Here is a 16,079-nt window from a genome sequence, read left to right on the forward strand (position 1 = left end):
TGCAATCACAAGGATCCTTTAAAATGTCCAAAACCCGCGTATTTATTTACTGGTGTCAGTTAATTAGCAACCACAAATATCTTTAGAAGTGTTACGAGTCGGGCAGCCAGGTGGCTCAGCGGTTTAGCGCCGCCTTCAGCCCAGGGTGTGATCCTGGAGACCTGGGATCGAGTCCCACGTCGGGCTCCCTGCATTTGTATCTGCCTCTCTCTCTGTGTGTGTCTCTCATGAATAAATAAATAAAATCTTAAAAAAAAAAAAGAAGGGTTACAACTCTCATGGCTTGAGAACAGATCTCGAAGAACTGATGACTAAACTAAAGAATGTGAGGAAACTTCTCAATCTGATTCTCTTCTAGAATCTAGAGTACATTCCATAGTAACCTGAATTAACTGCTGAGAAGGCAAAGTGCACACATACCCCTGAAATCAAGCTGCTGCAATGTCATCTGCATTTATCTAAAGTATAGAACAAATGCATCATCTTAGCCCAAAATTAAAACTTGGAAGTAATCATTTTTCTTCATATTGTTTGGAATTAAAAACATATTAAATTGGTCCATTATGAAAATTCTGTTTTCTATGTTGTGTTTCCAACCATGTCTGTGTCTTAAGGCTAAGAAACAATTTTTGTAATTGTAATAAAAAAACAAATTATTGACTTTAACTTAAGATTGTTTCCTGAATGACTAAACATCCAACCAAAACAAAATAAATCCTTCTCTAAATTGTAACCTACACAAGCCCCTCATTTCCACAGGTTAACGCAATACATGTAGTAATGTGACATTTGTCTCTTTCTCTGCTTCTCGTGTGTATGTCTGTGTATGGTGGCTGGAGAGGGTCCACAATGCAGCTCTGCAACCACACAGTTCTACAGAGCGCAGCATCAGCCATCAGCGTTGCTGCAAGGAAGAGAGGTACTCAATGCTTAGTTAGCCATCAGTACCAACAGCAGAATCAATAGGAATCCTGCTCTGTGGCTTGAAGACATAAACTTCAGTGCTAGGCCTGAGTCTGTTTATTAACTTTAAAGTCACTTAATTTGGAATACCAAACAAACAAAAAGAGCCTAACCTTAATGTCAGCACAGAAACTCAGACCTAAAATAAGTCACTATTTACTGAGAGTGTACTACTATGTGTAAAATGTAAGGAAAGAGACAGAAGAGAAATGTATCCATGACGAATTCCCTCTTTTGATCATAATCTCTTTCAGGACAGTGTTTATTTTGAATCCTAAACAGTACCATATGCAAAAGGCAGTTTACATTAGGTCAGCTCCACTTGTGGAGAAAGTAGCAGACGGAGAAAGGGAAGGGACACGGTTTTACTCGTCTCTTTGGCCAGGGTCCCACAGATAGCTGTTTGGCAGATGTGGAGGGAGGGGAGCTGGAGTCCACATGAAGCATCAGGCCCCGGCGGCACCTGTGTCTGCCCAGGGCTTTCTACAGAGAGATGGAGGTTCCCATCCATGAACACCTGTTACACAGCAGTCTGGGCACAGCAGTCTGCGACTATGGACATGCAAACAATAAAAAAATCTGCTCACCAGAGAAATGTTATATTAAACACTCAAAGAGACCCTGAGTAATTCTGATCTTACTTCCTCTTAAATCAATTAAAGACAAATACTATTCTATCCTCACCTAAAGGTTCTTTCAGGGTGAGGCTTTAAGTATTTAATACGTCTTTCATTGGCTCTCTCAACAACCAACTCATCTGTACAATCAGCACTTACTGCACACCTCACAGGTCTGTCTTAACACACTATAAGCTTTGGCTGAGGTCTAAAAAATGAATAAACAATGGTTTCAGCCCTCAAGAAATGAAACAAAAATAAAACAGCTGGAGAGTAATTACGTAAATGTGTCCCTGTCCTTTCTAAACACAATGCATATGTCTGCGCCCAAGCAGAGTGACACCAGCCCAGAAGTAGGGCTAGTGGCAAGCCTCCCGAAGAAGGAGACAGGCAAGGATGGTCTGACCCAGACACTGGAGCTGGACAGGAGGTGCAGCTGGCAAGTGCAGGGATTGATGAAATAAGTAAACATGTCAAGGGCAACAGTAGCCATATTTCTCAGGTTCTAGAAGAAACTTAGAGCAAGTGTATCTGAACTCAGTGTTTAGTATATACAATACAAAATAGGCCTGACAGTATGTGCATGTGTCTGTCTTCCTGTCATACTAGCACCAGTCTCCTTACTCTGTCTGATGCTGGCGTCTGGATACAGCCATCTCAACAGCAATAAGCACATACAGGCCCCAGACCCTGACTTCCAAATACTACTCTCTGCTGGGAGCAATCCAGGGCTGATCCTAGGACAGGGGCAAAGAAAGTATAAGATGAATCTGGAACATCTTTTTGTGGTAGAAAGAACAAATGGTTTGTTTATTTGTCTGAAGTTCAATTTGGTTAACAGATAGTGTATCACTGGTTTCACAGGTAGGGATCAGTGATTCCTCAGTCTTATATCACACTCAGTGCTCATCACATCCCGTGTCTCCTTCATGCCCATCACCCCATGACCCCATCCCCCACCCCTCCAGTGACCTGTTTATTTCCTAGAGTTCAGAGTCTCTTATGGTCTGTATCCTTCTCTGATTTTCATCTTATTTTCCTCTTTCCTTTCCTCTATGTCCCTGTGTTTTATTTCTTATATTCCACATATCAGTAAAATCATGTATTTGTCTTTCCCTGGTAGATTTATTTCACTCAGCATAAGACCCTCTAGCTCCATCCACATCACTCCAAATGGTAAGATTTCATTTTTTTTGATACCTGAGTAATATTCCATTGTATATATAGACCACATCTTCTCTATCCATTTACCTGTCGAAGGACATCTGGACTCTTTCCACAGTCTGCCTCTTGTGGACATGGCTGCTCTGAACACTGGGGTGCAGGTATCCCTCTTTGGGGTAAATACCTAGAGGTGCAATTGCTGGGTCTTAGGGTAGCTCTATTTTTTACTTTTTGATGAACTTCCACACAGTTTTCCAGAGTGGCTGCACCAGTTCACATTCCCACCAACAGTGCAAGAGGATTCCCCTTTCTCCACATCCTCTCCAACATCTGTTGTTTCCTGTCTTGTTAATTTTCACCATTCTCACAGGTATGAGGTTGTATCTCACTGTAGTTTTGTTTTGTATTTCCCTGATGGCAAGTGATGCAGAGCATTTTCTCATGTGCTTGTTGGCCATGTATTGGTCTTCTTTGGAGAAATGTCTGTTCATGTCTTCTGCCCATTTCTTGACTGGATTTTTGATTTTTGGGTGTTGAGTTTGATTAAGTTCTTTATAGATTTTGGATACTAGCTCTTTGTCTGACAGGACATTTGTAAATATCTTCTCCCATTCTGTCGGTTGCCTTTTAGTTTTGTTATTTCCTTTGCCATGCAAAAGCTTTTTACCCTGATGAGGTTCCAATAGTTTACTTTTGCTTTTGTTTCCCTCACCTTGGGAGACGTGTCTAGCAAAAAGTTGCTACGGCCGAGGTCAAACTGGTTGCTGCCTGTGGTCTCCTCTAGGATTTGGTAAGATTCCTGTATCATTTAGGCCTTTCATCCATTTTGAATTTATGTGTCTGGTGTAAGAAGATGGTCCAGTTTCATTCTTCTGCATGTGGCTGTCTAGTTTTTCAATCCCACTTACAATATTTCTAAATGATGGCTTTATGATAATGGGACACAGACACTGGGCTGAATGCATTCCCACAGGACAAAGGGAGAATATAAACATCAATCAAGGGCAGTAGGGATGCCTGGGTGACTCAGCGGTGGAGTGTCTGCCTTTGGCCCAGGGCATGATCCTGGTGTCCTGGGATCGAGTCCCATATCAGGCTCCCTACAGGGAGCCTGCTTCTCCCTCTGCCTTTGTCTCTGCCTCTCTCTCTGTGTCTCTCATGAATAAATAAATAAATTCTTAGAAAAACAAAAAACCAAAAACCAAGGACAGTAACAGATAATAACCGCACTAACAAACAGAAAACCAACAGTCACACATAAGACGATATGGACAGCACCAAGTGTAGAATCTGGAGTGATCAATAAATGTGTGCCCTCCATCTTGTAGCTGCCCCCCCCCCCATCCACATACTGCCAGAGCACTTTTATCACCTAGGACAGCATCTCCAGTGTTTATTACAGGTAGGCCCACGTCTCCCACAAAGACTCTACATAACTTTCAGGCGAATCATCTTTATATCCTTCTTTGCTCCTAATTTAAACTATCCAACATCCATTATGTCTGAGGAGCTTGGACTGCAGGAAGAGAAAAAGGCACAACTCCTGCCTCCAGGGAGTTAATGATGTGTGGAAACCACAGACACATAAATAGTTACCCCAGGTTTACTTATTTAAGCACAGAAGCAGAGGTGAGCCTCTGGGCAAAAACACCAAGCAGGGCGGGCACAGCCCACAAGGAGCTCCTGCAAGAGGTCAGGGCCTCCCGGCTATAGCAGAGGGGCCGGTGTTTGCTCTGAGAGCAATGGGGACCCCTGGAACCACTTTGGGCAGGAAACTAACCTCACACCAACCTGTACTTTGCAAGCATGTGTGTTGCTGGGTGCAAAGCTGAGAACAAATGGGGAAGCAGCTGTGTGAGCTGTGTGGGAGAGGGGGATGGCAGTGGCACCTGGACGGGTTGCCATCCCAGCACTGTGGGAAACCCTGATGGGTGGAGGTGACGCCTGAGACATGTGTGGGTGCTGATATCCAGGTGTGCTGGGCCCCATGGGGAAGGAGGGGAAGCCCACCCATGGGGAGGCAGGCAGGCACGGGTACAAGGGAAGATGACCACGAGAGCACTCCAGCCACCAGCATACAGGTGTTGCCAGTCACTTGCACAGCATGCACACATATTAAATTCACCTGAGTTTTTACGACCCCATCTCCTGCCAGAGGAGCCCCAATGGAAACAGTGATTGGCAGCTTAGGCAATAATTGTATTTTCAAAGTTCTACCCATACTGTTGTGTATCTGTATAAAATACATCATTTTAAATCCCTAAAGTATCAGGGTGAAAACTTTTATAAACTTTACTGTAAATAATTCTTCTTCTCTGTTTTGAAAATAAAAATTTTTGTGAACTAGATGTGCTTCAAAAAATGTTTCATAATCAAAAAGTACTGTTACTTATAGTTCTGTCTGTAATAATATCTCATTTGTTTAAAAATTTTAGAAGTTTCAGGACTCGATCCCAGGACCCCAGGATCATGCCCTGAGCCTAAGATAGATGCTCAACCACTGAGCTACACAGATGTGCCTAAATATTTTAGAAGTTTTAATGGAGCAAAGGAACCAATGAGCACAGGTGCCCCAGGTGACACAAAGCCCCTTGATAGCACCGTGAGCACCTTGCTGTCACCATCCGTCATTTACCAGCCTGCTTTCCTTTGCCAGGAATGAGATAACTCAGGGGACACTGCTCTCCTGAAAGGTCCTCTCCATCTTGGCTTCATTCAGCACAAATTCTCATCAACCAAGCAAACAGCTCACTCAGCCAGCCCACTGCACTAACTAACCCACCCTCAGAAACTAAACCTGTGTCAGGATCCAGTTCACACAATCACTAAGATGAGTTGTTGACAACGGGTGACACACCCTGTGCACCCTCTGGCATCATTGGTTCCCTCATTCTGAGGCCCTCCCATCTGCCTGGGGCAGAGCTCTTCCTGTGACGTCACCTCCCATCAAGACTTCAAAACATCAAACAGCAAGTACTTCAACTAATATTTATTCAAGTTTTGCTACTGGAAGGCTCTGTTCACTGGAGGAAGGGACTAATTAACCTTTACCACTATATTTTGGGTTCACTTGAAACTTTCTATTACCTCTTGAATATACTATGAAATACACCGGCATGCTGATTTCAATTTATACTGAAGGTAAAGAAAAGGAATTTCTGATGTGTAATTTATCCCACAGAAGTTTCTAAGCCTAATGGTGTTCAAACAACACTGTTCGAAAACATCATTCTGACTCAAGGCCTCCCTCCAAAACGTTTTGATTTTGATGGCATTATGCAATTTAAAAACAAGCCTTTCAGAGATGCTTCGTGTGGATGATTGTCCCTCAGAAAGAAATCCCAGGCACTCAACAGTTCAGCACAGTGGGAAAGCTCGCGCCTGCACATGCACATGCACACACACACGATATATTTTAAAGTTTTACAAAAGGTAATTATTAGCTGACACTGCTAATTACATAGGAGAAAACAGAGCCATTTAATTTCATGTTAAATTTATCATACACATGTTTTAGTTAATGCAGTTTTAAAAAAGAAACTTTGGTACGTTGACAAATCAAATTTTTAAAAAACAGTAGCATTCAGAATATATTTTCAGATGTATGAGAAGACAATTAAGTTGAAACCAGATGTTTTAAGATTTATTGCTGAGGAATATTTTTAAAAAAATTATCACTTGGAAAAAATCAACTCAAAAAATCAAGGGAAAAAAATGAACAGCTCCTTAAGAAAACTACCTCATCATTCAGTACATGTGGTGGATGCTATGCCAGTGGGCTGATGCTGCAACAGTGGCCAGCACAGAGCAATCGTTGCACGCAGCTGGCCTCGGGGGTGGGGTGCAGGGGCCCCGGTAGTAAACTGGAGGTGCCTAGCACAAGGAGCCAGTGGGCCTTCCACCCCACCCAGGCAGATGCCCTTAGACAAGCACCCCACATGGCCTGCCAAGTGAGGCTAGGCCATGTTTTCCTCCTAACCAGCTTCTCTAAGAAGGAAGAGCCACCATGGGGGCTGATAGCCCTGCACTGTAGGCCTTCCCAGGCACAGTAAGGAACCAAGGTGACCTCTCTACCTGGGCTGGGTCAGTATCTCCCCCCCTACTGGAAGTCTGCTTCTGAACCCACACCACACTCGTGACCTCTTCCTGATCCGTGACAGCCACGCGAGGCCTCAGCATGAAGAGTCCCACGGTAGGCCTATAGCCCACAGCCTCCCTGGGAAGATAACACCACACCCACAGCCTCCCTGGGAAGATAACACCAAGTCTGGCAATCTTGGAACAACAGAAAACCTCACTATTCCCCCTTCCTGTCTCTACTCATAACATTGTTATCCACACACCACCTTCCTCCAGTTCTGATAAAAGGTTTAAAACTGACCTTACTCCTTACTCTTGGTCCCACTAGATATTTCAGATCCTGGTCAAAAAGGCTTCAGGATAAGGTGGTGATGGTAAGCACTCAGGTTTGTGAGCTCATACAAAGTAAGATGGAAACATCCTGATCAACAAGGCATCACAACTTCCACAAATTTCTAACAATTTTTAAAGCCTCAGAGTAAGGAAACAAGGATTTCAAAAAATAAAGACAATTATGAAAATATTTATTTGCTTCTTCAATAAATTATACTTCTTTCATTTTTTAAAGATTCATTTACTTATTTAGAGAGAGAATCTCAAGCAGACTCCTCTCTGAGCCCAGAACTCAACTAGGGGGCTCAATTCCACACCCCGAGATCATGACCTGAGCCAAAAGCAAGAGTCAGACACTTAACCAACTAAGGCACCCAGAGGTCCCTATACTTCTTTGTTATGATTTTGATTATAAAGAATTTAACTATACTGCTCAGAAATGATAAAGTATTATCAAGTAGTTCTCAATGAATATGCAATAAATGATTAGTAAGCCTTCCTCATTCAGAGTTTTATGTAACACTAAGTTTTTTTTATTGATACAAAGTATTTATTTTAAATAATAAATATGCTCATGTTCCCATTTAGAACACCTGCTTTATAATCAAATTCATATTTAAAATGAACTTAGGGACTAAATCCAGGTTTCCCAGTATAGATATTTGCTGCATACTCTGATAGAGCATTATGTCCCAGGTGTTATCATTAGGATTGCTTTCTAACTATTTAGCATTTTGCCTCTTTATTGCTTTCCTGAAATTATAAGTTTATTTACGTTCACACTGCTGATGAAGAAACACAATTTTTAATTGTGAGCAGCTGTAATATTAAAGTGTGCAGTCACAAATGCAGCAAAGGCGGGGTGGGTGCTGCCATAACCCTGAGAGCCACACTGGGTCCTGTCGGCATGCCGCTGAACTACTTTATTGTAGGCTTGTTTCTCTAGTTAATCTTTTCCTGATGAGGCTTTCAAACACTATGATTTGTTAATATTAATAACAGTTATCTAAAAAAAGCATTCCCAAAGTCTTTTTATCCACAGAGATCCACCACGTTGCTGTATTCCACAACATGCAGCTCTTTCGCAAAGCACATCATCACATTTCTAAACACATATTTAAACCCAAAGATTTTATTACTCAAGAAGGCAACTATTAAAAAAATTAAGGGGTGCCATGATTGCATGCAACCACAAGAAAAAAAGAGAAGTTATTCTATGGTAACAATCTTAGTATATAAGTCAATACAACTTTTAAAATATTAATAAATTGTCCTTTTAAAAAGAAGTAAGCTATTTTCCAACACAGCCTTGATATTTCAACCCACAAAGTACAGCATAGCTGATTCTATTTTGTTCTGTTATCTGAAAACGCCTTTACAACAATTCAGAGAACAAGAAGTAGCTCTAATTCACATAATGGCACATATCACCTGTCTGTCAGTGAGACGTTTGAAAGCATCTTTTTATTAGAAACACAAATCAATATGCCCAAGGGATTACAATAACTACTTGAAGCAATTTGTATTACCATTTCATCCTTGATGCTCTTGCTCTGAGCAACTTATTATTATGAATGGCATGAAAATGGCAGCCTGTCACAATTGATTTTTCTTAACCTCCTGTAAGAATTTTTCCCTCTTAAATGTAATCAAGTATCATCTTATTAAATATATCTCAAGCTAGGTTTTATAAAACAGTCCATTACTCAAGTTGTATTCCTTATAATTTAAACTTTCACCAAATATTATTATAAAAGTAACTGCTTAGTAATAAAAACTTTTGATTTGCTCAGGTTTAAGATAACAATTTCAGACTAAGTAGACCCCATGTCCCTCCTCGCGCCTGTTGGCGCACTGGAGGCACACGTTCTTGTCCTGAAAAGAAGCCACAAGAACTGGTCTGTATCTTAGAACTCAGGTCCTCCATAACAACGTTGTAGATTGTGGTATTAATCCCCACGACTGGATGAAACATGCTACATTTAAAAAAATTCTGATAGGGAGCCTGGGTAGCTCAGTGGTTGAGCATCTGCCTTTGGCTCAGGGACTCTGCCTCTCTGTGTCTGTCTCTCATGAATAAATAAAATATTTTAAAAGATAAATAAAAGGTATTCTAATAAACTCTTGTAATAAGCTTAAGGCTGTATATTCTGAGTCTTATAAAATTATCACCTTAGATTTTGAAAACCAATTCCAAGGACCACTCTGAAAGGGTGCATCAGGTGGGACATATGACTGAGTGAAATGTGGTTGCAGCTTTATTTGCCTATAAATTCTCTTTACATTTCATATTGTTGTGGCCACTAAGGAGGCGGTGGCTCTCCGTCTCAGAGGTGGCTGCACTTGCAGTTTCTGATTCAGGTCTAGGAGAGACACCTGGGGGTGGCCTCTGTACAAGCAGAGGTGACGCTGAGGCCACTCAGTTGGGTCATGAGAAAAGGCTGTGTGGACAGAGAGGTGTTGCAAAGTAAGGTAGCCAGCTAATGCAGCAGCTAGACAAAGTGCCCTAATCTCTGTTTTTTAAAATGCATGGATAGGATAGAGTTGGAGGGATGTGTGGCCACAGGAGAAGATGAGACAAGTGATCATATTTTTCTCCTTACTTTTCTGTTTGATGTTTTCTTTCTAATAAGCAGCTAGAGAAGAACGAAATAGACAAAATGAAGACAAAAGGAGAAATGCCCAAATTAAGGCTTGGGAAATGAGATAGGCAGAATGACAAGTTTAAAAATAGATTTTATGAAGCAACTAGTAAAATTGGTTACACAACAGATGTCCTTCCCTCAGCTCTGGGAGGGTATGCTGGTACATAAGCACCCCCGCCTCCATGAGGAGTCACATTCAAGTCCCCCAACTCAATGGAGGCAACTGGTGCTTTTCCCAGGGGGAGACAGGATTTGGTGCAACAGCTCTCACCCAACACTCCACACCTGCGTGGGGCAAAGGGCACGGGGGACAGGGGCCCCAGGAGCAGGCCGTCATGTCTAGTATCGCAACCCGCAGGACCCTGGCTGCCTGTATGCATCTGCAAGCAGGTGTGGCAGCTACTGAGGGAAGAGCCCCCAACCCGCTCACCCCACCACCCGTCACTTCGGACCAGACATTTCTCTGTTCATGTCTCTGCCTCTGCTCTGGGGCTCCTGAACATCCACTGGAGAAAGCCACTTGCTCATTACTAGCTCCATCACAGATTTAAGATTCCCAGCAGCAGTTGGGTCCTTACCATTGATCAAGAACCAATGAGCTAAATGGTCAGGCCGCAATGTTCCCCTGTGCTTTCAGGAATCCTCGCTGACTCCAGCCATGTTCTGCATCCATCTCCCCACCTGAAGGAGTGTTATCATTAGCTTCTCCCTCTTCATCCACACAACTCTGACTGCAGTGCTTTCCTTCCCAACAGCGCATCGCAGTTTCACAAAGGAACAGGTCCCCCTTGCACACACTATGGGGGAGGCAGGGAACAATATGCTACAGAGCCAAGGACCAAGCACTGCCCCTACTTCTCCAAAGCCCAACAACCACACCCTACTGCACATGGCAGCTCTTTGCCATTTAACAACATACAATATTTTCTCCAGTGACCTCAAGCTCCCACATTTAAGTTACTGCGGGATGCACATCAAACTTACTCTTCTGTAGACTATATTTTCCCCTTTATAAACTAAGATTCTCTCTCTCTCTCTCTCCTTTTATGGAAGGCATTAATAGTTTTATCATTCTCTCACCAGAAACAAACAAAATCAATAAAATCCTTTGCCTGCATCCCTATTGCTCCCTCAGTGCTTTGGGTTCCCTCCCCACCACTGTCCTTCCCAACACCCTCGACCTTCCGCACAGGGTCCCCATATCTGCTTTTGCATCCGATTCCACCGAAGAAGTTAAAGACAATGATTCTCATTTCACCAGGATCCTCCTGTTGCTAAATCACTAGTCTCTTTTCATTTTTCTCCCCAATGATCTCGGCATGCTGTGTGTGCACCACCATGCATCTTCAGAAGGGCTTTCCTCCTTCAGCCTTCCTGGCTCCTCTTCCTCTGCCTTAGAGGCCTTTACCGCCAGCATTCCACGGGGTTTTAGGAAGTTCCTATTTTGTTTTGATTCTTAGTGTACAGAAAAGGCCTGGACACTCTCATCTATAACTATGCTGGGTAGCCAGTGGTTCTAAGTCATTACATGTTCCTGCTTTTCCCACGTTCTGCGCTTGGGGAAGGGATATAACTGTCCTGACTCCTTCACCTTCCACGAGGCCATTGCTTGCTCTGACCAAGGCAATGTGACCTGTGCCACTCACTGGCAGAAGCTGCAAGTCAGTATGCAATCCGTCATGTCAGTGTCTTTCTACCCAGTGGTCATGGAATCATGTGTCCAGGAGGGTTCCCTGAGGGACAATGAGGAGCAGAGCACCTGCCAACATGTTAGACACATGCTCAAAGGAGAAAAGCAGTCTTTGCTGTAGTATGTTCCTGTGGTTTTAGGGCAGTTTGTATGACAGCATGACTGAGAGACAGAACTCCTTTATAAATATGTATTTCCCCAGCCCCAATTCCTCTGCTGTCATGAATGCTACCACAGAAATTCACCTGACCACTGTGTCAGTGACTGGCCCACACACACTTCAGAATGAGTATAAGGAATAGTGTGCTTCCCTGAGGAAGGGAAACTCAGCTAAACGATCTGATTTCCCTTTCGAATGTTTCCTTTTTGTTCCCAGTAGCCTTCTCTGAAGTCCAAATCTTTACTGACTTAGTAAGCTACTGGAAGAACACTAAGATGTAGTCTTCACATGATGTCTTACAGTGAATAATATTTTCTGTCTTCCTTTTCTCTTTAGGGATTCAAATATCACATCATCTTTTCATTCAACATATATCAGTACTTCCCCTAGATAAATTACACCCATTACTTTTTGTCCACTGAACATGCTTATAATGTTTTCCTGAAATTTTTTCCTATAAACCTGGCATTTAGCACTTAGTTTTAGTAACACATGCAAATTTAGAGACTTTATTCTTATCCGAAGATTATTTTGTTAATGACAAAATGTTTTCCTAGCAAGCTGGAGTTCTATGATCTACAGTGCTTTCACGAAGCATGCACCATGGTGACAAGCAGAGCCTCCTGCACTGTAATGTCCCCTGCTCTAAAACCAGATGATGCCATTTCCCCCAAGGTTGGTCGTGCTGATTCAGACATCATGTACACAAAGTGCTCTGAACAGAACTCGCCGCATGTCAGCATTCTCCCTGGGCTGTCGCTATCACAGTTACACTGATTTCCAACTAGAGGGAGATGCCGAGGAAGATGCCAGCCAATGAAAGGGCGTGTTCACTCCACATGTGAAGCTGACCAGTGGCAGAGCAGAGTTTTGAATCCAGTTGTGCAAAAAATCAAAGATAACCTTCCTGTTATAGATACATTGTGTTAATACCAAGGGATTTAGAAGTTTTTTTTTAAAAAAGGAGAGCAAGAGGAAGAGGAAGGAGGAGGAATGGAGGGAAGACTGCTGACATGGGCACAGAGACGGTCTCCAGGCTGGGGCAGCGTGGGGCAGGACAGAGTGTATGAACAGCTATGTGCACACAGACTATTTCTGGGCTGATGAGGGCCAGGCACTCATTCACAACGTGTGCTTCATTTTACAGGAAGACGGTAGCAATGGCTAACACATACTGAGTGGTGAGACACAGAATGAAGCCACTCGCTCAGGGTCACAGAGCTGGTTAGTGGCAACACCAGCTCTAACCAGGCAGCTAAGCCTCAGGGCCAGAGTTCTTTACCACAGGCACACACCTGGGAAAGGTCACCTAACTGGCTCTGTGTCAACACCTAAGGGAACAGCATGGGAACCATGCAAAACAGTCAGGTGTGGACACAGACAATGCGAGGTGAAAGCTGCCCTTAAGAGGAAGGTGAGAAGAAGCAGAAGTTGTGTTACATGACAGGATAACTTTTAAGATTTTAAATCTTAGTATTTAAAATTAAATTTACCCTCAATATTCATCCTAAAAGTAAAATGATTAAGAAAAAATACTACCCTAGGACTCATATATGCATTGTTAGAATGTTCTAATTTTGCTTACTAAAGAAAAAAAAATCACTGTACTTCATAGAAAACATACACAAACATGCATGTAATTCTGTCAAAAATTTAATAATTTATTTTTAAATAAATTTAATTCTAATGAAAAAATAATGACCTGCAGTATATTCAATTTCCTCAAATTAGCACAAAGTTGTAATATAAATCAACAGGGATAATTTTCCCTGTTATCACAATCAGAATTTATACTAAAATAATAGTAGCACAACATTTGTCTTTCACTTTAGTAAATATGTCACACACAGACATTTGGAGTCCTAACAAACACAATACTTCATCGAGCTCACTAGGATGACTCATATGACCTGGGACAGGGCAAGGATACTCTCCAGATGGGAAACACATCAGTGCCACTCTGCTGCGCTGCAAACGGGCACAGACATTGAAAGGGTAAGGGATGCTTTCCTAATGTTGGGAGGGTTAACTGTTTTTTTTAAATAGTATTTAGCTGAAAAAGATGGAATACATCTTGTCCTTCAATATATCTTTTCAAAGAATTATTTCATTTTTACCGCTTTTTAGAAATTTCCTGCAAAAGACCTTTTCTATTAATTACTCACAAAGCAAGGTATGAATCCATGAGAGTGCTTTTTTTCTTCTACTTAGATATACCTCAGATTATATTTCAAATAAAGATGAGTAAAATGCACAGGTAGAAAGTGCTTCTCATAAAGCAGACACCAGCACATTCTATGACTTGACTGTACAAAATGTATTACCCAAATTAACAGCATCTGAGGATTCAAACTAACTTTTTTTGCTCCGCTATAACTTGCACACACATGCTGCCTACATAAACAGCAATTTCAGGAATATAACAGAAATATGATCAATTTAGTAATATAATTAAGCAGTCCTTAAAACTAAAATGTTTTTCAACATGCTTATGAAATGGAAATAAATTAAGTGATACGAGTTTAATAATGTCATACTATCAATTAAATACTATAAAATATTAATATAGATTCTTTTATTTTAAAAATGAGCCATCAACATACAAAAGAGTACAAAGTATAAAATAAATAAATTGAAAAGACCATAGTCAGCTATCAAATTATGGGCAAATTGTATGTCTAACAAAGAAAATTTAAGAGACATATAAAACTTTGATTAACCCAGCAGAGATACTTCCGGAAGGTCTTCAGTATGAGCATACTGTTACATAAATACAGAGAATTCACATCTAAAATCACCCACATTTTTCAAACTCTGTTTTTATGTTATATATTAAGCTAAAATGAACAAGCTCTTCAGAACTTCAGAACTTTCTCACTGAAAGGGAAAATCAAGTCATTAAAGCAGCTGCTCCTTAATCTAGCCTACCTTATTTTTTGGATTGGATGTGTTCATTACACTTCGAGTCTCTTTTCCAGTATAAATGACAACACCTATTACAGTACCTGCAAAAACATGAAAGTGGTCCTTACAGAAATGCCTCAGAGGGTAAGCACAGAGAGAACACTTTCTAATCAACTGTCTTGATAGAAAATATTATTCATTACTTAATTTTATACAAATTTATCTAATAGCACTTTTAATTTGGCTAGTTCAACAAAGTCTAATCTCAACTTTCAAAATAAACTTTTAAGAACAGAAATGATTTCTTAAGCTATACAAATTGACCTACACAGAATTATGAGAAAAGGTACTGAAACCATTTTCACTGTCAAGAGAAAGGTTGAAGTTGCTCGTTGGTCCATGTGTGTGGACAATGCAGGTAAATGAGGAGATGCTGCATCCTCTCAAGTGGTCAGACCTTCAAGCCCAAACTACACCAGCTGTACCGGTTTCCCTGCACAAGAGATGCAGGTACTTCCAGGTGTGAGAGCCTCTGCTGACACTTCAGCACAGATACGATTAAAACAATAAGACATAATTACATAATTATGTAAAACAATTACATAAATGCTTGGTGTTGAATGTAGATGTTATTAGTCTTTTTTATTCATGTCTCCTGAAAGTCTGATTTTCTAAGTGTACATGTCTATTCTATCAAACTTAAGGTAAAAGGATACTCAAATACCCCTAGAACAACTCCTGGGTGACAAGGCTCAGAGGCACTCACTTCAGTAATGTCAAAAACTATACAAGTCTGTTTCTAAACTGCAGCTATGTATTACTTATGTTCCTAGTTTTCTTAAATTCTGAAGATGAGAAATGATTAAGGGGAGAAAGACAGTCATAGCCATAAATACTCACTGAGACCAAAACCACTGCAGAAATCACTAGAATAATTATACAAAAACTCTTTGATATCATATTAATGTAATGTGTGAAATCCAGTACATTGTAAGTTAGGACCCATGGAATAAAGGTAATTCTAGCGATCTCCTGGATTATATGAACTGGTAGCTGCATATTACATGCATTAGATAACGAATGGTTTCCTCCATGGAATATTCAGGAAGATGGGAGATGCTAGAAGGCTGCTCAGTGGTCATATCTGCAGCAGTTACACTTTCTTTCACAATAATCCATTTCCTTTCTTCCCTCCTTTGTAAATTGTGTGCTGCTGGAAGAGCTGTGAGGAAAGCAGAGCAGGCTCTCTAGCACAGAAGCCAGCCTAACTACACAGATGCTCCCTTCCTATCACACCGTCCAAGCGAACTTGCCGATGATCGGTTTGTACTTAGTATTCAGAAAAACACAGATTCCATTAGGATCCAACTATAAAGGACTTTCTAAACAAACATATCAACAATTCTTTTGTCAGTGAAGTAATAAGTTAAATCTTACCGGATCGGTATTTTCTTCCTATTTTGCCAATTAAGCTTAACTTAAACAAAATATAAAAGTGTCTAATGTTAAATAAGCTCACTAAT

At 41.2% G+C, this 16,079-nt stretch overlaps 1 protein-coding gene across 5 annotated transcripts in view; it reads right to left on the minus strand.

Moving 5' to 3' along the window:
* Positions 1-16,079, minus strand: part of LOC129514446 (probable phospholipid-transporting ATPase IIB) — a 242,290-nt gene that overhangs the window by 102,511 nt on the left and 123,700 nt on the right. For 4 of the 5 annotated variants that reach the window (XM_055333018.1, XM_055333016.1, XM_055333017.1 and 1 more), the window contains one exon: positions 14,581-14,657. The exons of the other annotated variant lie outside the window; for it this stretch is intronic. In XM_055333018.1, the coding sequence (XP_055188993.1) occupies positions 14,581-14,657 (77 nt within the window). The remainder of the gene's footprint in view (positions 1-14,580; positions 14,658-16,079) is intronic. 5 annotated transcript variants of the gene reach the window in all.

Source organism: Nyctereutes procyonoides, unplaced genomic scaffold (genome assembly GCF_905146905.1).
Source record: "Nyctereutes procyonoides isolate TBG_1078 unplaced genomic scaffold, NYPRO_anot_genome, whole genome shotgun sequence".
NCBI classification, from domain to species: domain Eukaryota; kingdom Metazoa; phylum Chordata; class Mammalia; order Carnivora; family Canidae; genus Nyctereutes; species Nyctereutes procyonoides.